This window comes from Cheilinus undulatus, linkage group 14 (genome assembly GCF_018320785.1).
Source record: "Cheilinus undulatus linkage group 14, ASM1832078v1, whole genome shotgun sequence".
Lineage (NCBI taxonomy): Eukaryota > Metazoa > Chordata > Actinopteri > Labriformes > Labridae > Cheilinus > Cheilinus undulatus.
Genome location: NC_054878.1, coordinates 29,359,870 through 29,387,832, shown reverse-complemented (window position 1 = coordinate 29,387,832; position 27,963 = coordinate 29,359,870). Strand labels below are relative to the sequence as shown.

Here is a 27,963-nt window from a genome sequence, read left to right as displayed (position 1 = left end):
TCTCAGATGTATGGTCTGCAGCCAGACCCTCCTCTTGATGGTTCTGTAACATATCCCATGCCATGAATACATGTAAGAGTGTATTTGGTGTGTCAGGTTAAGTTCTTCTCTGCCAGAGACTAATACCATATGGGGTCTTTGGTTTGGCAAAGTTTTGGATCCCCTGAGTAAGGGCAGAATGATACAAAAATCTAATCTTTATGTTGTTTCAAAAAACTTAGGTGCATTTTCCTTGCTGCATTGATAGATGTACTGAGTTGTAATTTCCTAATAAAAGCTTTATCTCATTCTAAAAATTGTTTGGACTTTTGGAGTGAAAACAGCTCAAATTAAGTTTTATTTTGGTGAGAAAGCATACAACTGTATTTGGTTAGATTTGGGCTTTTGCAGAGCATAATTTATGTACTTTACTTACACTTACGAGTTAATTAAGGGATTAAATCAGCAATCATCTTGTCGTGAAAGTTTTTGTGTCATTTTTTGGACACACTTTAAATCAACTGTTGCTAATTACCATCTACTGATTGCTTCTAATTTTTTTGGATGCCTCTAGCAGGCTAGAAAATTATTGCCTCGCTGGAGGAAATTTCATAAAATAAAATGATGCAATAATTGAAGAATAGATCCATTTTCAAAGGGGGAACAGCTCAAGGGGTTGTCTGTGTTGACATGCCCACTGCTGAGTGTCCTCTGGTGGGCTTGTTGGAGAGGCAGGGCCCGCCATGAGCCCTGGAAAAGCTAAAAGTGGGCACATGGCCAAGAGAGGGATGAGAGAAAGCTCCACAGCAGGGTCTCTGTGACATTCTCTTCAAAATATCTCTGTGTTTCTCTTTCTGAGGAGCTGGCAGGTGTAACAGTCTCTTAAAAGCACCCCAGGGCCCTGGCTAAGAGGCGGGTGCTTGGCGGTTATAGGTAGACGTGCCCACATCTCTGCACCAGACGGTTAATTACCTCTCAGGCACTTGACCATATCCACCACTACATTACCACCAAGGAATTGAAATACGTGCTCTGAGCTGAGCTTAAATAGTAAGACAATTACTCTACACTTGATTTGATTCCAATGTTTGAGGTTTTATTCAGAGCAGAGAGTTCACAAGGAGCCTAAATTATGAATTGACTGTAATATGAATAGAAATGTTAGAGTATCAAGAAAACAACAAGAATGAATATGGAAGAAGTTTTCCTCCAGAAGTTTCTACGGTAGCTTTGAAGAAGGGAGGGAATGTCACAGAGAATATGGCAGAGCAGAGTAGAGGAGGTGGTCATGTTTTATTTATTATTGACTTGGTGAGGAATGTGGAACAATGTTTCCACATGGCTGACCCCCAGGAGGGCCAGAGTGGGCGGGGCAGGCGGGGCATCCATTGTGTCACGCTTAATTGGTGGTGTACAGTTTCACTGGTAGGGGGGCAGAATGGTAGTAAGCGTGGAAGAGAAAAGACGATGAATGAACGGAACAGACAGAGAAAATAAACACAGACAGACTCTCCGTGCTAGTGTGTGGCTCTACTGTACCATTGTGTGTGTGCGTGCGTGCTAGCATGTGTGTTTAAGGAGGCTGAAGCAGTAGTGTGTGTAAGTGATGTGCTGACTGCACAGATGGTGGAATGGTCCCTGCTGCGCTACTGTCATCCGCTCAGCTCTAAGGAAGGGGTGGGTATGGAGGAGCTACATTAAAACCTACACATTTCAGGCTCAATGTTTTTTTCTTATCTGTGATTGCTTCCCTGGGTCAGATGCATCTTTCTGCCCACGCATGTGGAATAAGTAAGGATTTTGGACCGTCTTATTACTGTTGTTGACCGTGTAGAGAGTCTTAGACTCACACACACAGAAATTGTTGGCTATGTGTGGAAAAACATTGTTGAATAACCCATCAGCTTTTGTACCCACAGTGAGAGACAAAAAAAGTTGGAGAAAGTGTAAATCAGCCCTTTTCTTTCCCTCCTCCCTTCATTTTTCTCCTTCCTTCCTCCTCCATTTGTGTGTGTGTGTGTGTGTGTGTGTGTTTAGTGTTAAATAGTCACAGTTCCTTTGTCTTCGTCTGTGTATCCCCGCAGGAGTTTTTGAGTGACAGAGAGCATGGCCAGGCCAGGCTGAGTACAGTAGGAGCCAGTGGGGAGCTGCTGATGGCTGTGGTATCCAAAGACAGAGTGGAGGGAATCAAGGCCAAGGTGGCGAATGCCAGAGACGACTGGAAGAGCCTGATGAATAACCTGCAGACAAGGGAGGATGCACTCAAGGTTTGTTAGCAGATTCTTTGTTTGGATGTTGCTTGTTTGCCCACTAACAAGGAAAATCTGGATTACAGAGGACTTAATGGTTAAACAGAGGATAATTTTTTCTTTTGGATGTTAAAGCTCCTGTGAGGAGCTTTTCCTTTGTGATAATTTGGTGTCCCCTCTAGGCAAAGCAGTAGCTCTGAAAAATCACTTTCTTGTTTTCTTTTAAAAGTCAAATGTATTGCTTATTAAAATATTTGCTGTGAAAAAGAAAATAATCTGTTTTGACAGTGCTAACACCTCATTTGACTCCTAGTCCCATGGCAGTGGTTACATACATTCAAATTACAATATAGAAACTTTAAGTCTTCTTGCTGATGTTCTCATTTGATTTTAAAGGTCATATAGAGGTTTCACTATTAATTTTAGTCTGTTTCATAACTTGCTAGAAGCTTGTCACACGAGCTTTAAAATGATTATGGACTTTAGAATTAAAATTAAAGTACGTCTTAAAAAAGTATGTCTGAATATTTTCCTTTTTTATACATCTTTATCAACACTTTCTATTGTCAAAGAGTCACAATTTTAAGACTTACATGTTAGATTTGATTTACTGCTTTTATTTTTTTGTGTCTATAAAAAGTATTGCCCCTAAGTCATGGTCAGTATAGTTTGGATTAGTATTTTTTAAGATTTATTTTTGGCATTTTTGTGCCTTTATTTGACAGAGGAGGACAGCGGATAGAGTCGGAAACAGGGATGAGAGCGGTGGAAAGACATGAGGTTAAGGGCCTCAGGCCGGATTCGAACCCGGGCCGTCCGTGTACATGGGGCGCGCGCGCCTTAACCACTCGGCCACCTGCGTCCCATAGTTTGGATTTTTGACAAAAGAAAAACAAAGTCTTTAATGTCAAAGTGAAAACAGATTTCTACAAAGTAATGTCAATCGAACAAATACATGTGATGTAAAATGAGTGACTGCATAAATATTCACCCCCTCCAAATCAGTATTTATTAGATGCCCCTTTGGCTGCAACCACAGCATTGAGTCTGTGCTAACAGGTCTCAATCAGGCTTGCACATCTGAACACTGCAATTTTACTCCATTCTTTGTTACAAAACCGCTCAAGCTTTGTCAGGTTATAGGGTGATCTGGCATGAACAGCCATTTTCAAGTCCAGCCACAAACTTCTATTGGATTGGGGTGTGGGCTTTGACTCGGCCACTCCGGAACGTTCTTTGGACTCATCAGACCAAAGAACTTTCTTCCACTTGACCTTGGAGTCTCCCAAATGCATTTTGGTTAACTCCAGTCAAGATTTAATACCTCATCTCAGCTGCTGAAGCTTGTAACTCCTTCAGATTAGTCATAGGTGTCTTGGTGGCCTCTCTCACTAGTCTCCTTCTTGCACGGTCACTCAGTTTGTGAGGACAGCCTGATCTAGGCAGATTTTAAACGTGCCATATCCCTTCCATTGCTTGATTATGGATTTAACTGAACTCTTGGGGATTCTAAGTGCCTTGGAATTTTTTTTTATCCAACCCCTGACTTATACTTTTCAGTGACCTTTACTCTGAGTTGCTTGGAGTGTTCTTTTGTCTTCATGGTGTTATGGTGCCAGGAATACTGATTAATCATGACTGAACCCTCCAGACTCAGGTGCATTTATGTTACAATCACTGTACTCAGGTGATCCCCATTTCACTAAATGTGAGACTACAGGCACCAATTGGCTGGCCTCTGTTGAATTAGAACAGCTACTTTAATAGGAATAAATATTTATGCAGCCACTTATTTTACTTTACAAATTTTATTTAATTGACATTACTTTGTATAAATTGGGTTTCACTTTGAAATCTAAGAGTTTTTTGTAAAGAAAAAATAACACCAAATTATATTGACCCTGATTGATTGATAAAATCAATAAAAGGTAGAAAATCAAATAGGGTTAATACTTTTTATAGGCAATGTATACAGAGACATTGAAATGGATTAAGTATTTATCTTTGATCCCAGGTGTGCAATGATCACTACTATTTATTATGACATGTGCTGCTGACCTCTTGGCCAGGTCACCCTTGTGAAAGAGATCTCAATCTCAGTGTGTTTTATCTGGTTAAATGAAGTTTAAATTACAAAAAAGAAGTGATTTCATTCTTGAACAATAACTTTGACTTCATTTAAAAGGCTGATAGGAAAATAAATGCCATGGTTTCCTCACAGCTGTAGTAAATAAATGGATAACTGATAACAGGCAGACCACTGATGGAAAAAATATAAATGAAACAAAAAAGTAAAGGATGAATGCAGGTTTTGTGGTAAGAATTCTCCATTGCATACATAAAGATAAAATAATATACAACAAACTACAATCTCTGTCTGCCAAATATTTGTAAAAATAGTTAAATTAAACAAGTCTTATGTCTTACTTGCAGAACCTGCAGTCCCAGATGACCGAGTTTGAGGCCAGTGCTGAGCCTCTGCAGGACTGGCTCAACAGCACGGAGCTCAGAGTACAGGAGAGCAGCGCTCGGTTACATGACCTGCCGGCCAAGAAACAGGAGCTCAGCAAACTACAGGTACAGTAAAGTGAAGCCCAAAATCCTTTTTGTTACGCAGATGAATCTTTGCACGTCTGTCTGGGATTCCTTAATAAGCAGATATCTTTGTGTTTAAATTGACTGTCCTCCCCCTTTCATTGTGGCTATCCATGGATCAGTTTAAACAGTGTTTAAAGATACTCCTTAATCTGTGCATTATGCTGCACTCTAGCATTGTAATCTATAAGGTAAAAATTTCATTATGCTGTATTAAGAGTGTGCCTTTAAGCCACTATAAGTGAGTCAAGTACGGTCTGTCATTACACCATAAATTGAATATTAAGTAGATTTTCCAAGGACACTAAATAGTAGTAGCTCTCCATCAGATATGCATCCCTAAAGTGCAATCTCAAATCAGCTGGGAAAAAGAGAAAGACCTAATTACATTTGTCGAGCACTGCTGGATCAAAATAGAGCCGCGTCTTGACACAATAGTCAGAGGAATGGTCCAGAAATCTAATTAATTCTCCTTCTGTCACAGCTGAAACGCTGCGTGGCTAAAAGGCCCTTTTCAGGATGTGATAACAGCCTCTGCTGTGTCTGGCTGAGAGAAAAAAAAGAAAGAGAGGCAAGAAGCGTTAAAAGATAAAACTGACAAAAGAGAAAAAAATATATCAAGCTCATCTCAAAGCTCTGCCCTTATCGTTGTTGCTATTTTTGTATTTACTCTGTCGCCCACTGTAGCACTTCTCCTCACTGCCTTTTGTCTGGCCCTGCAAGCAATTACATTTCTTCCCCAAGCACCTCAAGTACAATACAGAGCAGGCAGACTTAGGAGTCAGACCTGTGTTGGCAAAATCCTCTTTACCTTTTCACATATAAAACCCCCACCTTTGCAGAATTTTATCATCCTTGTCTCTTTCTGTCTCTGTGCTGTGATGCCCAACCAAATAACTGTATTTCTGTTAAAAAGTGAACATCAGGAGAAATATTGCTGATGCTGTTTTTTATGATGTTCCTTTTCGCCTGTCTTTTTCTGTGTATTTTGATGTGCTCCTGTTGCCCCTTCTGCTCTTGTGAGATGTTAAACAACCTTGTTTCCCTTCTCTGTGCCTCTCCGCCTCCCTTCTCTGTCTCTGCTTTCATATTTTTTTGTCATTTCAATTTCCCTTCCACTCAAATTTTTATGGTGCTTACACACTACCTCTACTATGTGCTCCATTTCATTTTCTGCTGCTTTGAACCCTGCTCTCCACATCCTGCTGCGCCTTCATCTTTATTTCTCCACTCCATCTCTTCTTCCTCTTCATGCGTCATACTGGTCCAGTCTGTGCTGGAGGATATGGCGAGTCGGGAGGCAGAGCTGGGCCAGCTCAGAGAACGAGCTCATAGTCTCTGGGAGGGTCAAGCAGCCGGCAAAGGCTTCGTCCATCGTGTGTCTCAGCTGTCTGCACAGTACTTAGCTCTCAGCAACTTAACAAAGGTAACACAACTCACACATCTGTACCCATGTTACCTCCCTTAATGCGTCTGTGCTTCTGCCTGAGAAATGCAGCAATGTGCTAAAATGTAACTTGCTTGGGTCATGAACAACTCTTTATCTTTTGCTATCATTTCTCAACGATCATGTTGTAATATATGTAAACCTTGTATAATATGCTGTATGTTGTATGTGTATTTCATTGGTAACAACTTCCTTGTTTACGTGTGGATTTTTGTGTGCTCATTTCTTTATAATACTGCTGAGGCAGCTAAATGTATGCAGCTTTTGGATTCCAAATCAAATTTCTCAAAGGGGACAGAAAATCACACGACTGCTATCACATTGCATTGCGTTACATTGTACCGTATTGTATCGTACCATTGTTATCGTATTGTATCATACCGTATTGTATCGTATCATATCGTATTGTATTATATCATGTTGTATCGTATCATATTATATCGTATCCTATTGTTCTGTATAGTTTCATATCGTATCGTATCATATCGAGTCTATCATTTGTTATCGTATTGTACTAAACTATACCTGTATAATTGAACTTTTGCTTCAGTCATTTTAAATTGCAGTCAATGTACTAATGTACATGCCAGCATAATATACCAGAGGCGTATCATATTATTTTGGATCACCTTGTATCGTACTGAAAAGAACTGTATCATATCATTCTGTATCACTTTTTGTGGCATCCAGTATATTATATTTAGGGCTGTCAATATTAATTGCATTAAGTGCCATTAATCAAGGTCCCCAATGAGTGCACTAATTTTTTTTTAAATTGCTATTAATCTCTGCCTTTTTGGGCCTTTTAACACATTTTGCTTAAGCCATGTCATTGTCTTTGCAGCAACAGAGATACAAAATGAGTCCACTGACGCATTTCTCTTTAAAAACTCACAGACAGCTCAGTGGACAAGTCAAAAGTCATCTGTGCCTTCTATTTCCTTTACGCTCCCTTAGAATTTCCTTTTTCTGTGATTAAGTTTATGTTAAAATCTTCAAGCGCCCTTTAAAAGTAGGTCTGTATCCAAATAGGAGGTCAATTTACTGTCAAAGTTAAGACAGTAGAAAAATACAAAATGACTGAAAAACAATTTGGTTGCATCATTCAAAAATGGGAGAAAATGGATGCAATTAATTGTGATTTACCACAGAAATCCTGAGCTTGTTTGTGATTAAAAATGTTGGTCTTTTGACAGCCCTAAATAAAATACAATCCTATTGCATCATACAGTATAATATGGTATGGTATAGTATCATATTGTATCGTATCGTTTCGTATTTTATCATATTGTATCGTATGATGTCATATCATTACCTTACCTTACTGTACTGTACTGTACCATGCCATACCATATCGCATCATATCCCATCCTATTTTATCATATTGTATTGTAGCCTGTTGTATTGGATTGTATCTGATTTTACAGTATAGTATAGAATAGTATCATATCGCATCATATCATATGTACACAAAAAGCTGTTTACTTCAGTTATTTGAAATTAATCAATCTCCAATGACAAGGTTGCTTCGCACATCTATTTCTCAGGACAGGTGCGTTGGAGGGCAAGGTATAAAGCAAACAGTTCAAAGAAAACACCCGCACACTGTTAAACTTGCAAAAAGGAGGGGTATTTATTTGCAACTTTTCAGTACTAGACTTTCATCAGGCAGTGCTTGCCTGATAAAACAAGCACTGATTGAAATTAATCAATCTTAAAATCGTAACTCTGCATTTTTATGTGTTTATATAATAAACCTTAGGTTTACTGTATTTTATTGTATCATATAGTATTATATTGAATGAAATTGTATCATACCACACCATATCTTATTGTGTCACACCTAAGATGACAGTGTGTATCGTACCATATGGTATCATGTCTTCTTTTATATATATATATATATATATATATATATATATATATATATATATATATATATACATACATATATAGATACAGTGCTTAACAAATTTATTAGACCACCCTAACCCTAACCAAAGTAAGGTTTATGCCACAGCTGCCCTAAATTAACAGCATTGGTAATTACCAAAATCATTTTTTATGATTCTGCAATGGTTAATACACAAATATGTAGAAGCTCTTTAACCCAAATGATATTTTTAATGCTAAAATATCATTATTATTGTTATCCATGAATTTTCAAATGTACTGATTTACAAAAAAACAGAAAAAATAGTAAAGCACATTAATATTTCTTGATTAATATGTCAAATTATAGTTATTTACTTGCATTCCTGAACAGAAAAAATGAGTTTTAGTGGTTGAATGTTATGGTTGATTAATTTCTGATTTTCAGCCAGTAAGCTGGCTCAAATTTGGGTGAATTCAGTTTGAAATTCCCCATTCCTGTTCAAAATAGCAAAACATGGAGAGCTCACTGAAAATGAAAGAGTCCGCATTAAAGCACTTCATGATGCTGGATGGTCTCTGGGACAAATATGACAGGTGGTCTAATAAATTTGTTAAGCACTGTATATATTTTCATTTCATACTGTATTATGTTGTATCCAAAATGGCATAACATAATATTACATCATATCGTTTTTTAACATATTATATATCATCATTTCGTACATAACATGATTCTAGCTTTAATTATGATAAATTCAAACAACATGTTAACATAAGATTTGTGAAGCATTTCATTTTGTATTATACCACATTGTATCCTACTGTTTGTCAGGTGTTCTCGCATTTACAGCGTTGTCTTTAATCTGCTGTGTCTGATATTATTCTCCTGTCGCACATCAGTCACTTCCGCTGCAGATATCATGCTTTGAGGTACAAATCAAGCACCTTAAGCCTCAGTACCTCCAGCAATTCACAAGAGCAGAGCAATCTATATCTCACTTCCAAAAGATCCTCGTGGTTGCACCTCATCAACATAAAAAGGCCAGAGCTATGAAGCTTAACTTTAATCCACTGAAGCGCTTCTGAAATGCCACCGCTGAATTGTGTCAGTGCTTGAGATTCTGACCTTTTTTTGGAGCGCTCACTAGATTGGTCACACTCTTATGATTAATTTGATATAGCTTGGAACAGAACCTTACACTGACCTGCAGAGCACTATTCTCTTACTACAGGACAGTGAGAGTGCCCATTTAATGATGAATGGATTTATTTTCTTTCCTGAATAGCCCGTGGAGAGCTATTTTTAGGTCCTCTTCCCCTCCAGACATGGAAACGGAAATGTAATCATTTAAAATTGCCACTTGTAGAGTTTTATTGAAGCTCTCCCTATCTCCTCTCTGCTGTAAGAGACATATGTTTATGATGTTCAAGTAATGACTGAAAACAAAATACTGTGTCTGTGCTCTTATATGTGGGTGGGAAAGTCTCAGGAGATGTCTGTGTGAGGGAAAACAAGCTTGTTAATTCTAGCATAAACAGAAATTCTTAAGGACATGGTTGTTTTACATTGGAAAAATTTAGCTCTTAGGTTCCTCTTCAGCCCTAACCTTATTCTCAGAATCATTGTAAGTATAGAAGAGTGTGTTTATTTATCTTGTATTATACTCTGATCCTTACAGGACAAGGCCTCTAGGATTGAGCGTATTGTTGGGGAGCACCGCCTCTTCTCGCAGGGCCTCAAAGAGCTCCAGGATTGGGTTTGTGAGGCTCAGAGGGTCCTTAGCACCTGCATCTCCACCACCACTGACAAGGGTGTGCTAGAGGACCGGATGTTACAGCTGGAGGTAAAGGACTAGATAGATGTGGGGTCCCTTGACAGAATACTAGCAATATAAGCTACTACATTTGTGGCTTAAAACCTTTAAATAAATTGTCTTAGGAACAACAGCTTAGAATTTATTTTGATGGTGCATTTACCTGTAATAGATTGAAGCTTGTTTTTCTCTTCCCACTCCACACCCTTAATGCCTGTTATTTTACTCTGTAACTTCACTTTTATACCCTTGGGTTAAGTAAGTAACGATTTAAACAACAGTTTTCTGGCAAAGAACCCTGAAAGCAAAGTTTCCTTACGCCTGTTAAACTACAGGCAAAATATCAGAAAAACAGCTGAAACGAAGATGGGAAATATTGTCAAAAGATGGACCAAACAAGTAGTAGAATTAGAATATAATGATCATTCCACAGGACAGAATTCAATTTGCCAAAAAGTATTTGAATCTCTTTAAAACGCAATTTTTTTGTCTTGTCTGTGATTTGTCATGTTTTGCACTGTATGGCATCCAACTTTTACTATTTTTTATTATAGATAAGTCTAATATCCATCATCAGTCAAAACATCTACATCCATATGCATCTTCCTCCAATGCCTTCAATCTGCCTTTAAAAAGATTTAAAGCTCCTTAAAGACATAACCTGAAATTCCTTTTTTCCCATTTCTAGAGGAGACTTTGGGGACAGATAGCAAAAGTAAATTTGTAATTGAGTCACAGAGGGATGACCATAAATTCCGGCACTTTTGACCTGAATAAAATCACACAGGATAATGGAAGCGAGGGCCAATCCCATTTCTACCCCTTAACCCTTCCCCCTCGTCTACCCCTTGCCCATTGAACCAGAGTGATAAGGGGTAGTGGTGAAAACATTCCCTTAAGAAACGAGATGCCACTTGATTGCCATTCATCATCACACATTTCCTATATCATCGGAGGTGATAATAAAGCTTCAACCATTTTGTCCATTTTGATTTCCCTGTAGATCTTCCCCTTGTATTTATACAGTTAATAGTCCTGGTTTACATGTGTACATACCTAAAATACAATAAACTCCCATCCATAGTAGCTAAAGATTGAATATATGAGAAAACATAACTGTTGTTTTTCCTATAATCAATGCCGAAAATATTTTCATTTATGCATCTCCTTCGTAGTTCATTTTGCCATTTTGCATGTGAACACAGTGCATGGTGGGAAATTCATCATACCCCTTGGTATCAAGTGTGGTCCTGAAAAATCTTTGTTTCAAGGGCTATGAAGCCCTTGGCCCTTATCCCTAGCCCTGGATTCAAAAGAAAATTGGGCTACCCTTTCACCTGATGTGAATGTGCAAAACCAAGGGGTAGGGCTAAGAAAAGTGCTAAGGGGTAGAAATGAGACTGACCCCAAGTATAGCCTTATAAATAAGGATATGCCAATGATTTAACCTACAAGTGGTCAATGAAGGCCAACCACCTCAATCATACAGAATGCAATGATGATTTAAGTACTTCAGATTTGTTACAAACCTCAGTGCCCCGTGGTTAGCAGTATCCAAAGATTTAAAGCATTGAGAAGATGCATGCATGTACAGAACATCACTGTAATCAATCAGAGGCATAAAAGTGGCAGAAACAAGTCTTTTCTTTGCATTAAAAGAAAAACAAGACTTATTTCTGAAATAAAAACCCAGTTGCAGCTTTAACTTCTATACAAGTTGCTCAATATAAAGCCATAAAGTCAAAGAATCATCAGTCAAGAACCCGAGATATTTATTAGACGATACAGACTCAATCAAGTCACCCTGAGACATAGTAACAGAAGGCAAGTTCAGCTCCCTTTTCTTTGAGTTTGAAAACATCATGAGTTCGGTTTTGTCAGGATTCAGAAACTATTTTAATTCAAGCAGAGTGTCCTGTGTGATATCAAAGGCTTTTTGTAAGCGACAGAGAGCCTGATGCTGGGTAGGAGCGGAGCAATAAATGACAGTGTCATCCACATATAAATAAAAGTTTGCATTGGGAACATTCTGAATGATACTGCTGATATCAGCCCACACACACTAAATTCAGGTTGAGAAAAAATTGTCAAACCAATAGACAGATTGTTCTGACAGACCACTACAGTGCAGCCTGTCTTTCAAAATGACATGGTCAACAATATCAAGAGCTTTCAACAAGAGTAGCACAGTGTTCCTTACTGTACTGTTTTACACTCAGTAAAATCATTAATGACTTTTAAAGCTGCTGTAGTAGTACTGGGCTTTTTCCTACTATCTGACTGATAATCAGACTCAAGATTTTGTTTTTCTGTGATTATAATTGCAGTTTTACATGTCAGAGTCTTTGTCCACCATTTGGGAACCACTGCTCTATCTCTAACTGTTGTGAATTTTCTTGCTTTGAACATTTGGACATTGAACATAAATTTAGTAAATTTGAATGAATTGTTAATTACACCAGATAGGTTTATGTCCTAAGAAGCCATCCTGTAATATTTAAAGTTTAGTGGCTATCTGGAAACATGCTGCATTTCTTTAAATGAGTACAAAGTGTCATAAAAACATGTAGATTTATGTCTCTTTCTTTACTTTTATATGTAGGCTTTACTGGCTGCTCGTCAGGAGAGGGAGATCCAGCTTAAGATGCTTCTGACGCGTGGAGAGGCAGTCCAGAGGAACACGTCAGCTGAGGGAGTCCCAGTGATTCGTAAACAGATCCAAGACCTGAAAGACTCATGGGACTCGTTGCTATCTGCTTCCATTCAGTGTAAAAGGTTTGTGATCATAAACTAATCAGTCTTTCTGTCAACTGACAAACGAGACAGGGAGGTGTCTGGTTTCACTTGATGGATTTCTGTTAGTTAAAAGGTTACAAGGACAATTAGATATGGATGAGGAGCATAACTTGTTTTTCACATTTTGATGATTTTCAGTTTGTTAACATTGTTGTTTTTGTGTAACAGTCAGCTGGAAGGTGCTTTGTCTCAATGGACCAGCTATCAGGAGGACGTGGGTCAGTTTGTGCAGTGGATGGAGCGAGTTGAGGAGACACTCAGCTGCTCTGATAGACAGTACTCTGAGATGAGAGATAAGACTGCGAACCTGGGAAAGACAAAGGTATCACATAACACATTTACCTTTTTCTGTCTTTTCTGTTTATCTTTTTGCAATGATATTCACTCCTCACAGCCTGTTTATGGTGAATTTTCACTCCTTTTTACAAAGAGCAGCTGCCTATTTTCAGTTTTTCTATTTTTTACCTCTGTCCAAAATTTAAAATAAATCACCTTTGGCATGCTCTATTTTTGCCTCAAGCAGTAACACACCTTTATACTCCAGACTCTTCAAAGTCAACTACTACACTCAGTGTGTTTTATTTCAATCCAGCTTCTCTATGAAGAGGTTCTGAGTCACAGCAGTCCTCTGGAGACCATTGCCACAAAGGGGTCCAATATGTCTGAACACTCCACTACACAGCAGGAGGTGCAGCAGCTGCAGTGTAGATACAACGCTCTCAAAGAAAAGGCTAAGGTACCTACATACAGTCTTGTTTCTTTCTTTGCAGGCCATTGAATGGTAAATGATAGTTTTGTTTTTACTCATTTCACTAAACGTGGACTTATTTTTTATATTCAGTTATATTGCAACAAATAATTGGCATCTGCATAAAAACACAACATTAGTGGGAGGAAAAATGTATCAACACTTAGATGCTTTTGCAAACCTAAACAGCCTGAGGGAAAAAATAATAATAATCAAAGTTGGCACAAATCAGATTTTAAAAATGGTTCAGTATGCATTAGGGGAGTCTGTCGTCTGCCAGATGGTCAAAGCTTGTTCTCAGGGTGGTGGATGTGAGACAGGCCAAACAACACTACATTTGCCTGAGAACAGATTGCTCATTTCCTTGAAGGAAGGTTTTCAGTCCTCCTCATAACCTTCACAGCTATCTGTACCAGCTTGTTGGCAGGATTTTCTTTCGTATACAGTTATGCCAACATCGCTCAAACAAAGTATCCTAAAACTTTAAATTGTATTTACAGAAACTTCTAGGCATTCTGATGACAATATTTCTCGTTTTTACTTCTGAGGCTTTACCACTTTGTTTTGCAGAATGCAGTTGGTAAGGCCAAAGGTCTGGTGCTGGTCCACCAGGAATATCAGAGAGGGTTACATGTGTTTGAGGACTGGTTGGAGCAGGAACAGGCCTCTCTGGCATCATTGTCCCACCCAGAGGGAAATGTCGAAGCACTAGAGAAGACTCTGGAACAGCTACAGGTACTGTCTAGGAATGTGCAAATTTTTAAAAATCCTCCTAGAACAACAGTGTAACCTTACTTTTCTCAGTGTTTAAACTGAATTTCTACTTGGAATTCTTTAGTCCACCTGTTTATGTGTTCTTTTTACTTCCCATGTAGCTCCTGCAGGAACACTGCTCAAACGGTCAGTCTTTGCTCTCCTCTGTGCTGAGCAGCAGGGAGAGAGTAATCCCCTGGGGCATACCTCAAATTGAGGACCGGGCACTGGACACAGCTCAGCAGGAGTGGGGGGCCTACCAAGGCCGTCTGGAGGAGACTCAGACCCAGCTGAGCTCCACACTGAGCAGACTGAGGCAAATGGTCCAGAGGTTCCTGAGCCTGACCCAGTGGCTGGAGGAGATGGAGACGGTGGCAAACATCAGACAGCATCGGAGGTCAGACAGAGTCACCAAGGGGAATCAGCTGAAGAAACTCCAGGTAAGAGAAGTTCTGACCAATGACTTTATACTTATATGAACAACACATCACTGCTCCCTCTGTTGTACAAAATTGAAGCCAAAATATCCCTGCAGTGGGTGCAGACAGATTGTGCTGGTGATTTGGATCTAAAACATGCACAGAAGGGGGATGGCCTTTAGAAATGCAGAGAACACTTGTAATAAAAATACCATAGATTCCTCAGGTCCGTTTTTCATTTCAGTTTGGAGAAAATGTTCAAGTGTATGGGAAATCTAATGATGGCATGTGACCTTTTCATTAAATTTCTCCTGCCTTTTCTCATCTTCTCTGCCTTGCATTGGGTTGAGAACGCTGCTAATGTGGCTTACATTTGTCCACAGAGCTGTCAGCCGGATGTTAAATCAGCTCTTTTATGAAATTAATAACTACCTAAAACAAAACTACTCTGTTAAAATGCCCCATGGACAAAGATCAGCACATCTAACTAACTATCACACACTGGGTCTGAGTAATAGATTTGACATGTATTTCAAACTTAAAGTTTTCCATGTCCCATTTGTTTGCATTAAGGATGAGGGGGTTATGACCTGTACAGCTGCCAGTCAGAACAGGGAGCTCTAAATATGTTGGCATTTTTCCATATGCCTGTTGCTTTGTCTACTTACTCTGTCTAAAGTGCAAACATGAAATGAATGAATGAAATTATAAAACAAAAATTCTAACAAGAATTATGGGCAGGTTACCTTTTCCACACTAATTTTAGGCCTTAAACAGTGAAGATTTAAGTGAATCAAGTTATAGCTATAAAAAACATTAGTTTTATAGTTATATAGAGTGTGCTTTGTAGGTCTTTGTATGTTTATGTATCATTTATGTTGTTTGATCTCTGCGTGTCTGTATTTATTTATATATATTTTTTCATTATGTAAATGCTTAATGTATGTTTTTATATGTATACCATCAACTTGCTGGGGACTGCAGGTGGAAATTGGCCTATAGCTACACTCTGGCACATTTACATGTCCATGTTTATTAAAGTGCACTATCCCATATAATAAATGAATACAAAAAAAGAGATGAATAGATTTATTTGACTAAGTTTGGAGTTTTAATTAAAAGTTGTTACTCACTCATTTTTTCTGATATTGATATCTTTTTTGTTTCTTTAGAGGGAATATTTTTCATGTTATAAATTGATCCTGCTGCTCTAAAGCCCAGCTAACTGTAAAAAATTACCATGTAGTCATCTGTTGGCACATGTTCTTAGGAGAAGGCTTTCAACTGAACAGGAGGATGCAACTTATTTTTCCCCAATAAAGTTTCAGGCAACTTGTTGTTACTTTCATTTTGGAGAAACTGACTGTTACAGGAAAAGTGTGATTTTGTAACCGCCAGTCTTTGTGGAATGAATTGCCTGCTTCATTTTAAGTTGCTATTACAAATCATTTTAATGTGCTAAAATAGTCCTGTCAAAACCCTTTGTATTTTTATGACACAGAATTTCTCTCTAACTGTCAATCACATTAGACTTTATAAACATTGTGGGTTAGTGCTGTTGCCTCGCAGCAAGACAGTTGTTGGTTTGCTTCCTGGTCAGGGCCTTTCTGTGCAGAGTTTGCATGTTCTCGCTGTGCACGTGTGGATTCTCTCTGGGTACTCCAGCCTCCCATCACCCAAAAACATGCTCATTAGGTTAATTGGTGACTCTAAATTGGCTGTAGATGTGAATGTGAGCGTGTCTGGTTGTCTGCCTCTATATGTCAGCCTTGCGATTGATTGGCGACCAGTCCCGGGTGTACTCTGCCTCTCGCCCAATGACAGCTGGGATAGGCTCTGCCCCCCCCGCAACCCCCAACGGGATAAGCAGTGTAGAAAATGGATGGAACATTGTATCCATATATTTAATCAAAACTCACTCATTTTAATGTTTAAGCCAAAAAGGGTTGTTAAAGTGAAAGTAATGAAGCCTTTTGCAACAACACACAACTTTTCTTACTCGTGCTCCACTCACCGCCTGCATCTAAATCTAAACAGCAGGAGACAGACTGTTTTGCTGCAGGGTCTCCTCCCCTTGGAGCACACTTCCTGCAAAGGTCAGGATGTCAGACAGTCTGTTTTTTCCTTCTCTGTATTCACTTAAACACAAACACGTATGCAGACCCCTTGACCCTACACCTTCTGTATGGTGGGTTTTTTTTTCGTTATCTTTTTAACCAATGTGTTCCCTTTTAGTGAAAATCTAATGTATAAATGAGTATATAGTAAATGAGACAAGATTTACCTGAAATGACACTTTCTCTGTATCCTCTCTTAACAGGGGTGTCTTGAGGCAGTGCTTGCACGGCAGGGAGAAGTCGATGGCCTTTCCTCGATGGCACAGCAGGTCCTGGAGGAGACATACATCAGCAGTCGTGTCAGTGTTACTGCAACACAGCTCACAGCCCGCTACCATTCCCTGCTGCTCAGCATACAGGTGAGGAAGATGTTTTAGGATAATTATATTGTTATGCTTTGATTAAGTTATATATATATATTTGCATTATATGACCATAGAACATGTGAGAAGTAGGATACTACAGTGCAACCAGTGAAAAAAGACGATAAAGTAAAAAACTAATGATGTATACAGAAGCATTGAGACATACAGAAATACTATGGTTAATCAGGAGTCTTTATGATTATCATTTAAATTATTATTAAGGGGAACAGTCATAAATATTATACAATATGTCAGAGTTTCATGCCTGTGCCAAAGTCCACCTCTTCCATTCATGTAAGGAAGTGTACTGAGGAAGTGTGCTGTACTTGAGTGCAGTATGGAGTCCCCACATTAGTCAAGCAAACTGGACTTCTGTGGTTGAACGTGCTTGGAAACATGTTGGGATGATAATTTTTCTTTATGCATGCATCAGTTGAATATTTCAAGTTTGTATCTGTAAATGACTTATGTCATGAGAAAAGACATGCTGTGTACAGGGATATACAAGGGCATAGAAGCAGCCTGGACCCAATGTAGACTGCAGCAGAAAAGCAGAAAGAGCTATAACAGGGAAAGATGGTAAGGCTCGATGGCTAACCGAAATTGTGGTGATCCAAAATGTTTTAAAAGTTAAACTCTGTCTGCGGGGTTGATCATAGGTAGACAGGGCACTCTTCCACTGTTAAAAGCTGAACCAAAACAAACCCTTTAGCAGACAGAATCAGTCTCATCTCAACACTATGGGCCAGATCCTCAAAAGGATTGCACTGCTTTTGCGACCGCTAAACCTGTGCAAATGACAGAAAAAAATAGCGTGCAATCCTCAAAGCATACGCAAAGGGTGAAATGCACGCAAACTGAACCCAAACTGCACTGCCACTCCTCGCTGCGCCGGTCCAATTTGCATGCATGTAAATTAGGGAATATTCATAAATTCAGTGCAAAATTGCCCCCTTCCTATGCAAATGAGCCTCACTGCAAATACCACCTAATCCTCAAAGACCAGCGCTAATTGCCACAGGCAGTAAAGCGGTGCTATTTACCGCCAGTGAGACCCGTGTATTAAATCTGCGCAATATCTCTTTCTCCCTCTCTCACTCTCTCTCTCGCTCAAAATGATTGCAAATTGCTCTCAATTGGTGATAACTGTGGAGCATAGCCTATATAAGGGCTGTCATGCCAGGACTCTGCAGTAATCATGGTAGCAGTGATTGTAGCCAGGCAAAGGCACCGTAGCAGGCAAGATGGCAGGCGCGCACAAGAAAGGATTTATCGGAGGAGAGTATCACTTTTTGATCTAAGCGACAATGAAATCATCTGCAGATACCGGTTGCCAGGCCGCATGATCCTTGCGCTACTAGATGCCATGCGGCTTATTGCAATCAGAGGTGCAAATAGCGCTCAGCTGCCAAACTGTGTGGGCGCGTTAGCACCTGCATATGATTAGAGCAAATTCTTTTGAGGATAAGGCGCTAAAACAGGGCAGATTGCGTGAGCTAATTCTGCGCAAATATTGGCGCTATTAGCAGGAGCAGTCCATTCTTCGTGGATCTGGCCCTATGAGTTTTCTCCCGGCTAACTTGCCTACTTTGATTTGCATGAAGTTTAACATTTCAATTATTAGCATGGTCTGGATTACCTAGTGTGAGTGTGCCGTAAAGGTCATTGCTCTTTTTTACTAGCTGCCATAAAAATCCTTAAGAGCTATGCGTCCTTTTTACGGAGACCGTTAGGAATTTTCCAAGGTGCAAGAAGTGGAAAAAAAGCCAAGGACCATGTGAAGTTGTTGAGACTGAGTTCCCCATTCCTTTTTTAGAAAGAGGACAAGATGTAACTGTATACATTCAGGAGTCTACTGAAACCATAGAACTCCACATCCTACAAGAGAACTGTATACCACGTAATTTGGACTTCTGCTTTTGGCTAAAGAAAAGAAATTATCAGATATTTGGAGCAGAAATCTTGCCCGAACAGACTGATATTACTCCTTTACTTTTGAGTGTCACTGATAATTCCAATTAAAAATGTAACAATTTCATCCTTCTCTGTTTCCAGCTACCATCAGTTATTATATTAACAGCTGCTCTTGAGATGTTTTGCAATTTTTCACAGACCAATTGGCTTTTAAACGTATGGCTTCACACACATAACAGTGTTTACATTACCTGTTCAGCCATATGTTCTCTGCAAGTTGACTTTCCTAGAATCATCTGTACAGCATGTAGAGCTGATTACATGGTCTGTGTAATCTTCTCTTATCTCAAACCTTGTGTCCATACTGAAAAGTATTTTTTTAGTATAAGGGGGTTGTCTGCACATTAGGTGGCAAAAAAGTCCAGACACATATAATACTTAAAGTACTTGTAAAGTGAAATCCAAACTTTGTATCTTAACACACTAGATATGTTGGATACGGTTGATGTAAACATGTGAAAACACTGAGATCTTTGTGTGACTGAATTTTTATCTAGACTGTTATACTATTAGAAAGTTTTTCATCTCTTTCCTGGATTGATTTTATTGAATATGGGCTCATGACATCACCATTCTTGATGGGGAATATCCCCGCCCCCCCTAAAGCTACAATGATACAAGATCACAGAGCATTTCATCTTAGTCTGTTGTTAGCTGATGTCACTGTCTTCATTGAAACTTAACTGCCATTTACAGGCTTTTTTGTTCATTGTGAGGTAAATTTCCCAAATCTATCAGCCATGGTGGTCTACAGGCCATTAAAAGCATCGTAAGAGAGAGATTTGTGCCAGAAAACACAAAATTTAATCCCCAACTTCTGTCTCTCTGCTCTGGCACAGAGCCAGGCAGCTGCTCTCTCTCAGAAGCATTTTTTAAAATCTGATAGGATCGTATTTCTTTTGAGTGGGTGTGGCTTCATTAACTCAACCGAAATGTCGCACCATTCTAGAGCAGATTGTACTGCATCATTTTTCATGATTTTGAAGCTTAATTTTATAAACTTTGAGATGTTTTTATGACAATTTTTAGAAATTTGGCCTGGTAGTTCATAACACAGTGGCCTGTCTACAACAACCATAAAATGAATATTTTTTATCACTTCACAGGGACTTTAAATCCCAGTTACAATGTTATAGTGTTACAATGGCATTTAGTGAACACTTTTTCCAAAGCGACGTACATCTGCAAGAATGTACAACACAATCAAAACATCTAAGCAGGAGTAAACAACATCAGGAAGTGCCACAAAGTGCCTCAAGTCTGATCAGACAGGTGCTGCCATGCAGGCAATTCACATGGTGTATAGAAGCGGGTTATTTCCGACACAACATTTTTAAGAAAAACAATCCTAAATACCTTTACAGCATCATTTTTAAAATGATATAGCAAATATCAAATCACCGAATGGAAATGTATTTTGTTGTAATTACCTCCAAAGAAAGTGAAGTTAAACTCCCTTTGGGTTTGTTGTTCTCAGCTCTGTGTTCACATAGCAGGAGAACCACGTCCTTTAGCTTTTTTTGGTCATTCAGGGGCTCAAACATGTTTCATCTTCTTCGTCTCCCCTACAAGGTGAAACCACACCCACTTAGAGAGGCATTTTAAGTAGTGATGCACGATAACTATTTTTCTGAACCGATACCGATAATTTCCTACTCCTGATGGCCGATAACCGATATATTTTTTTCAATTGTTGATTTAACAAAAGAAGTTTATTTGATGTGTTTATGCACATCTGGGGGTAAGAAGGGGTTAATATGTAGTGAGCAAAGATATTCATAACTCATTTTAACTAATATCACTCATGTTTTTCAAAAAACAAAGAACCATTCTGACGTTATAACTGTTATTATAGTTCACTTTTCTTAGTTAAACATTTGTGTACCAAGTACAACATACACAAACAACTGACAGACGGTTTTCCCCCATAAAACCAAATGATAACAGGCTGTTATGCTTAACAAATGGAGATATTTGGGGGTCTGTTTTTTTTTTTTTTTTTTTTTGCTTAAGCCAGAATTAAAGCAAGCTGATGTTTGACATAAAGATTAAAAATATGCACTGACATAAGTCATATCAGAGATAGGTTAAGAATGTAAAGTACACAGTGGTCTGTGGCTAACTTCTATTCATGACGTCGATCAGACTGAATGAAACCACATCAAACAGAGCAGGCAGGTATACATCTATGAAAGTGGCGATTGATCAGGGGACTGTCAGACTGATTTTGTTATTATAACGTTGCGCCTTTTGGCTCTGGCTGAGGCTAGTGGCTGCTGCCGCTTTGTTTTAACGTCGTTAGGATGATGACTCTTAAGTGCCTTATAAGATCTGTTGAGGACTTCTTTCTACTCTTTGCAACCTTTGCAGGGCAAATTCTACACACACAGTCGTGTTATCCTTCCTGTAATTACTGAATAACGCCACTGTTTTGTTAGCATTTTAGCACAGGGGCTGCTACTTTCTCTTCTTCTTTGGTGCTTTAGTAGCAGGTCGTGTACTGCGGTGCCACCTGCTGTTTCAGAATGTGTAGTCTCCTAAGAAAGAAAACAAATGCCAGCACTGCCGTGCTGACAAAAATATATATGTTATCGGGGCTCGTCGTAATGATATCGGACCGATAAGAATGACGTAATAATTTCCTGTCATCGGCCCGATAACTATCAGCCCAATAGTTATCGTGCACCCCTAATTTTAAGTCGGCATAATGGAAGAGGGTTGTTGCAGGAGAAGAAGTGAAAGACTTTACAGACTAAATTGAGGTTTATATTGACTTAAAAAGACAGAGATAAAGACAGACTCAACTTTAAGATAGATTTTTTTTTTCTCGAAATTAATGCAGAATATTGCTTTCACATGTTTATCAGCACGTCTGATTGCCATCACACAGACACTGGCTGGTGAATTATAGAGGCGTGAGGATGTGTAGAGGCAGGTGGAAAACGTGTGACAAATAGGATGATTTATTTTTGTCTTTAAATGCTGTTCTGGAAGTCACAGGTAAAGCCTTTAAGCAGCATGGTTTTCGTTTAAGTTGAGTGTTTTTTGTGTTATATTTTATCAAATAGAGATAGAGAAATCGTGAAGTTATGTACTGCCAGGCATCTCTGTCCACAGTGGGCTCTTCAAAAGGCTTCTGTTCTCTCTCTCTGTGGACATTTCTCTGCTGAGAGTTTGGACTTTGTTTCTCTAACACCCCATTGAAGTAGCTTTTGGAGTTATGCCCGTGCAGCTCCCTATACTCAGATCCAGCCACTCTATTTGTCTGCCCCCTCTGGGGGGGGACTAAAGGAAAATCAATGGGACTCCTCTGGTCTGGGGCTAAAGCTGTAATTAAACGCTACAGAAGGCAATCTCACACCCCGCACCAGGAGTGGAAAGGCTTTGCCCGCACTTCATTGATTTTTACACCTTCAGTAACACATCTGACTTTGTGCGTGTGTATGTGCATCTCCCCCCTTTACTCCCTTTGTCTCTGTTAAACCCACACCCCTTCCTTCCCCTCTCAAAATTGACTCAAACATGCATATACTTAGAGTCATACCAGCATAGACACATAACATCCCTCTCATACCATGGATTCCTGTAATTATACTGTGTGAAGTGGGGGGCATATGGGCTTGAGGTGGGAAGCTGTTGCCTCTGTCTAGTCAGGAAAAGGTGTGCACTCAGCACTCTCAGCTAATTGGAGCTTCTCACCACAGGATTTGCAAGTTGAGTGAATAATGTGTCAAGGCTGTAAGAAAGCATCTCCATCCTCATACTGTTATTGACTCAAAATCTCAGTCAAGTGGATAATGCGTCAAAAAACATAAACCCCCTCTCCACCTGGAACTGAAGCTATTGACATTCTGCAGATGAATGAGGAGGGGGAGAAAAGGATATTCTTTGTTTTGATGGCTGATCAGAGAGCTTTTGGTCCATGGTGGCTGAGTGAAGGCTGCAAAGGAAAATCCCCTCTTAAAAGAAACTGATCCACAGCATGTTTCCTGAACTCTCCCCTGGTTCAAATACAGAGAACACCTTACTGACATTGTTCACCTCTGAAACAAAAAGCTTTATGAATAGAGGCTACCCACCTTACTGTTTAAACTGTTAAATATAATATAAAATGGTAGGGTAAAATGTCAAAACAGCCCACCTGAAATTTTCCAAAGCTGTTATGTATACATGACCCACACTGTGTTAAGTTTTCCCTATAAGAATAGAAAGGCATCTCAGGACGCAAAACATGACATGATAAAAGGAACCAAGATGGTAATATTTCCAAGATATTTGAGGTAGCAGATGAGGCATGATCCTAGCTGTTCTATTTGTTTTTGGCTTTAAGCACACCGTATATAAAATTTTCTGCCAGTGGTTTAATTAATAATGGACTATGTGTAGAGGTGTACTGTCAGCTCCACCTACTTCTTGTTTTGAATTTAGGAGTCTGCTCTGCTTGAATTCTGTTCAATCAAACAGTAAACCACTGTTTTCATTTCATGGATGAAGTTCACAAAATAATGGAGAAAAGCTGTTAAAAGGGACATTCCTGTTTCACACCACCAGCCAGAGTCCTTTGTGAGTAGCTTGCAGCATGAACCAAAAAAAAGCCAACCTTACCATCTTTTCTTCTTCACTATGGAAAACTAATCCATGAAAAAAGGACCTCGCTTCTCATATATAGGTAACCTTGCAGAGTAGATAGATACGCCTGTTTCTGTGTTTCTCACTGGCAAATCCATCTTGCAAAGCTCCCATCTGAACCATTTGGGCCCGGTTAGAAAGTGACAGGACCAATCAGTGACAAGGGGTAGTACTTTCAGGCGCAGCAGAGTCGTGACGTAAGTAAGCAGCAACAAGAGGCCGGTGCAATTATGGCAGAAGATTTTGGGTGGATGCTGCTAAAGCGCCAGTTTCATCAGAACTTGATGACATTTCTTCATTAAAAGAAGAACAAAGAACAGCAGTGAATTTCTTTTCTTTTCAAAAACGACAAAAGTCGAGTACTGACATGCCTACAGTTGCCATGGTTCGCGTTATTCCTCATCTGAACACACGCACCTCGGTCACAGCTATGTCACGTGTTTTGTTGCTTTGATTGGCCCGTAAAGATATGACAGACAGAACGTTCATCCAGTCACACTCCGAGTTTTTTTTAAAGCCTTTGCTCTTTCCCAAATGCTTGGTACTGAAGGTTTTCCAGATGGATGTGTGAAACAAAGTTCACACATCCTTGTCAAAAAAGTTCCTAAGTTTCCTCACTACACACAACCACAATCTCGGGGAAGACTGCTGACTTGATATTTGGAGAATAACTGAGGGTAACCCACAGAAGGTCACTGCTGAAAGGGCAGGCTGTTCTTGGAGGATGTATCAAAGCATATCTGTGGAAAGTTGAGTGGAAGGGAAAAGTGTAGTAAGAAAAGGTGCACAAGCAACAGGGATGAGCTCAGCCTTCAGAAGATTGTCAAACAAAGCAGATTCAAGACCCTAGGGGAGCTTCACTAGGAGTGGACTGAGGTTGGAGTTAGTGGATCAAGAGCCACTACACACAGACGTGTCTGGGAAATTTGGCTTCAGTTGTTGAGTTCTTAGTGTAAAGCCACTCCTGAGCCATAGACAACATTATGAGCTTGAGGGTTAGGATTATAAGTTTTTAATTATTTATTTAAGTGCTCAACAAAAAATATATGTGTAATGTACTGTGGAAGAAGCCATTTTTTAGTTAATGGTGACATTTCAGTGGGAAAATTCATACCAGATGTATACTATATTAAATAAATAAATAAATACCATAGTACATGAAATTGGATGTATTCACAGTATCAATGAAGAAGTGAAAAATATTCTGGTAAAGCAAGAAGAGTACACTTCACTGATTGCCCAAATGATCAACAGTTGCTTATCAGTAGCGGGATATAATTGTTATTCTTGTAGTCTACATGCTTGTGTTAATTTTGTTTCTTGTTGTGTTCACACATCAGCTAACCAAGACTTCATACAGAAGTTTTACTGGAGGCCTGAAATGCTTGGATGAAATACTCACCTGTTTGCATTCACACATGCAGTTCACCTCAAAGTTTCCGGAAATTTCAGTAGATTTACCAGTTCAGATGTTGGTTTAAAGAAGAAAGTCCTGACATAAGTCATACTCATGGCTTCTCATTCTGTTTTTATTTTTTTCAAGGACACCATAAAGCAGCTACAGGAGGAGCTGAGGAGCATCGAGGAGGCTGAGAACCTTTGTGTCTCTTTTACTGACTGGCTCAGCTCCACTCAGAAAAACTTCACAGCATTAACTGACTGCTCAGAACCTCTGGACCGGGTTGCCATGGAGAGGAAGATGAAGAAACTAGAGGTATGGATCTTTTATCAGCATCAGAACCTAAAATACTGTAGTTTTGATTTTACTGTCACAGTTATGGACTTTCATTTTGATAGGCATTTAAATACAAGGTGCACTGTGGCACTTTGTACTGCTCTCTGAATAGGTTGCAGTAAATTAGTGCAGACGTTGGCTACAACCACAGTAAACTGATGAGTTAGCAAGACTTCAGTTTGACTGCAGAATTCGAGTGCAAACTAATATGATTTCAGTATCAAAGCCAGCAAAAATTGTCCTTGTGCAATCTCGTTTTCTGCCAAGCAACATAAGGTACTTGCTTGTAACATCAAGGGGGAAGATTTCTTTGGCAGCTACAATGTGCTTGGCCAGTGAAATATGCATAAACTACCCATAAAGCTCCAAAAGCATTCAGTGTACCTTCAATATCTGATAGTGCTGAGCACTATAAAGAAATTCACTGTAGTGCTGCTTTTCTTTATATGTTGTTTTAACCAATGAGCATTAAAAGGAAGTAGCCCAGTTTACACATGCATAGACTGTTATGAAAAAAATCACCACTATAGCATGCTTGGCGTAGTTTATCTGAAGTGTATGTGATGAGTGTGTGTATCGATCAGCTCTTTATGAAGACAAAGCTGGTCCCGCTTTGGAGGAAGCGTAGTAGCAGGGAGAGACCACCCACTGTGGAGTGGAGGATGAAGAAACGCCGGTGTCAGGAGCGTGCTGGCACAGACACTGTAATTGATGCAGTGCCCTTACCGCTTCGTATCACACACACTCACACACACCTACACACACACACACTTTTCTCCTCTAACATTCATTTCATACCACAAAACATGTCTACAGTACTAACAAGCTGCAGCAGCTTCTCAGACCAATGAATCCTCTGTGATTTCACACATTTTTCTGCTTTTTTCCTTTATGTAACGCTTTATCTCATTTCTCTTTGTCTTCCTCACACACATACCCACGGACGCATTTGGATTAACACATTTACAGTACATCATCTGGTGCGAGCTTTGGAGTAATCCTTGTCTGGGATCGATGCTCTGTCTCTGCATAGGGACTGAAGACATTCTGTCACCACATGTGTCCTTCCAGCACTGCAGATAACTCACGAGTGCTCCATCACTTACTCGTTCTCCTGTGGAGAGAGTTACAGGGCCTTTCAGTGAGCTGGGATCATTATGGATTGACTTAAAGACTAGTAGTCAATAACAATGTCAAGACACATTAGTTGGATTTAGATTTTTTTCTTACTTAATTGTGATGGTAAAAAGCACAAGTCATACAGTAGTGTTAGCCCCCTTTACTGTATGATACCATACCATACCACATAATACCATTCTATAAGAAATGTAACAATATATAACACTACCTATGATATCATACAACACCATGAGATACAGTTAAAATAGGATACAAATCATAAGATCCGATAACATACCACAATGACACACTGCTGTATGATACAATAAGATATGATAAGATGAAACAACACAAGATACAATGCTATACATAAGACAGTGGTTCCCAAACTTTTTCTTCCCGGCTTTCCTTGTATATGAAAATATTTTTAAACCTCCACACCCCCCACCACTCACTGTGGTGTATTGCTCACAGAAAACGCTATCTCACATGGGTAGGTTATGTTTAAAGGTAGGGAGAGGGATCTGGCTACAGACTGTAGCTCTCAGATGCCCCCTCTCACAGACTGTTACTTTGAGATGCCACATCTGTCAGAACAAAAATACACACACAAATTCTAAATAAAATCAGATTAGTAAGGGATACCAAACATTAAAATCTAAAAATCTGACCTGCAAAACCTAAACACAAAATGTTTGATAAAGCCAGGTAAACAGTCTGCTTACAGTCAAAAGCTTGAGAGAGAGCGGGGAGAAATGTGTTGGAAATGGTGCCATAGGCCAGACTTGAACCCAGGCCGCCCGCGTATGTGGTGTGCACCTTAACCACTCAACTACCAGCACGCCCCAAATTCTTCTTTTTTTTTTTTTTAAGATAAACCTATCTGTTTGGTTTTTTTTACAGATTAATAAGCAACAATTCTATTCATCTACTAAGGTGTTAATATTAAAATGCATATCTTGATTTAGAAAGAATTGGGCAACCCTTATATGTTGTTTGTGATACGTACCTTATCTGTATTTTGTAAAATATGTTGGAATAATGTTTGAAAATGATTATATGAAATGATACTAATACCGAAGCATTATAATGAGCTATTGTAATTTATGGAAAAGGAGTAGGATTACGTAAGGTTGTACTTCTTCCCGCTCCTTTTCAAATATTTGTTTCTTTTCTCTCTTTTAACACTTTATCTTGTGTGTGTCTTCTGAAGGTACAGTATATGATCATTTTCCTTTTTAACATGTTTAGAATAAACTTCTCTGAAATTCTACAGTAAATGTTAACAGAGAAACACGTACAAATTAAACTACAAACAACATGTAACATAACCTATAAATATGCTGCCA

At 39.2% G+C, this 27,963-nt stretch overlaps 1 protein-coding gene across 1 annotated transcript in view; it reads left to right on the top strand.

Annotated features, from left to right (window-relative positions):
- syne1a (spectrin repeat containing, nuclear envelope 1a) overlaps positions 1-27,963 on the top strand; it is a 185,856-nt gene that overhangs the window by 75,700 nt on the left and 82,193 nt on the right. Inside the window, exons 54-64 of the mRNA XM_041806166.1 lie at positions 2,064-2,246; positions 4,662-4,805; positions 6,094-6,249; positions 9,825-9,989; positions 12,562-12,734; positions 12,924-13,077; positions 13,348-13,491; positions 14,074-14,238; positions 14,379-14,696; positions 16,996-17,151; positions 25,304-25,474. Of these exons, the coding sequence (XP_041662100.1) occupies positions 2,064-2,246; positions 4,662-4,805; positions 6,094-6,249; positions 9,825-9,989; positions 12,562-12,734; positions 12,924-13,077; positions 13,348-13,491; positions 14,074-14,238; positions 14,379-14,696; positions 16,996-17,151; positions 25,304-25,474 (1,929 nt within the window). The remainder of the gene's footprint in view (positions 1-2,063; positions 2,247-4,661; positions 4,806-6,093; positions 6,250-9,824; positions 9,990-12,561; positions 12,735-12,923; positions 13,078-13,347; positions 13,492-14,073; positions 14,239-14,378; positions 14,697-16,995; positions 17,152-25,303; positions 25,475-27,963) is intronic.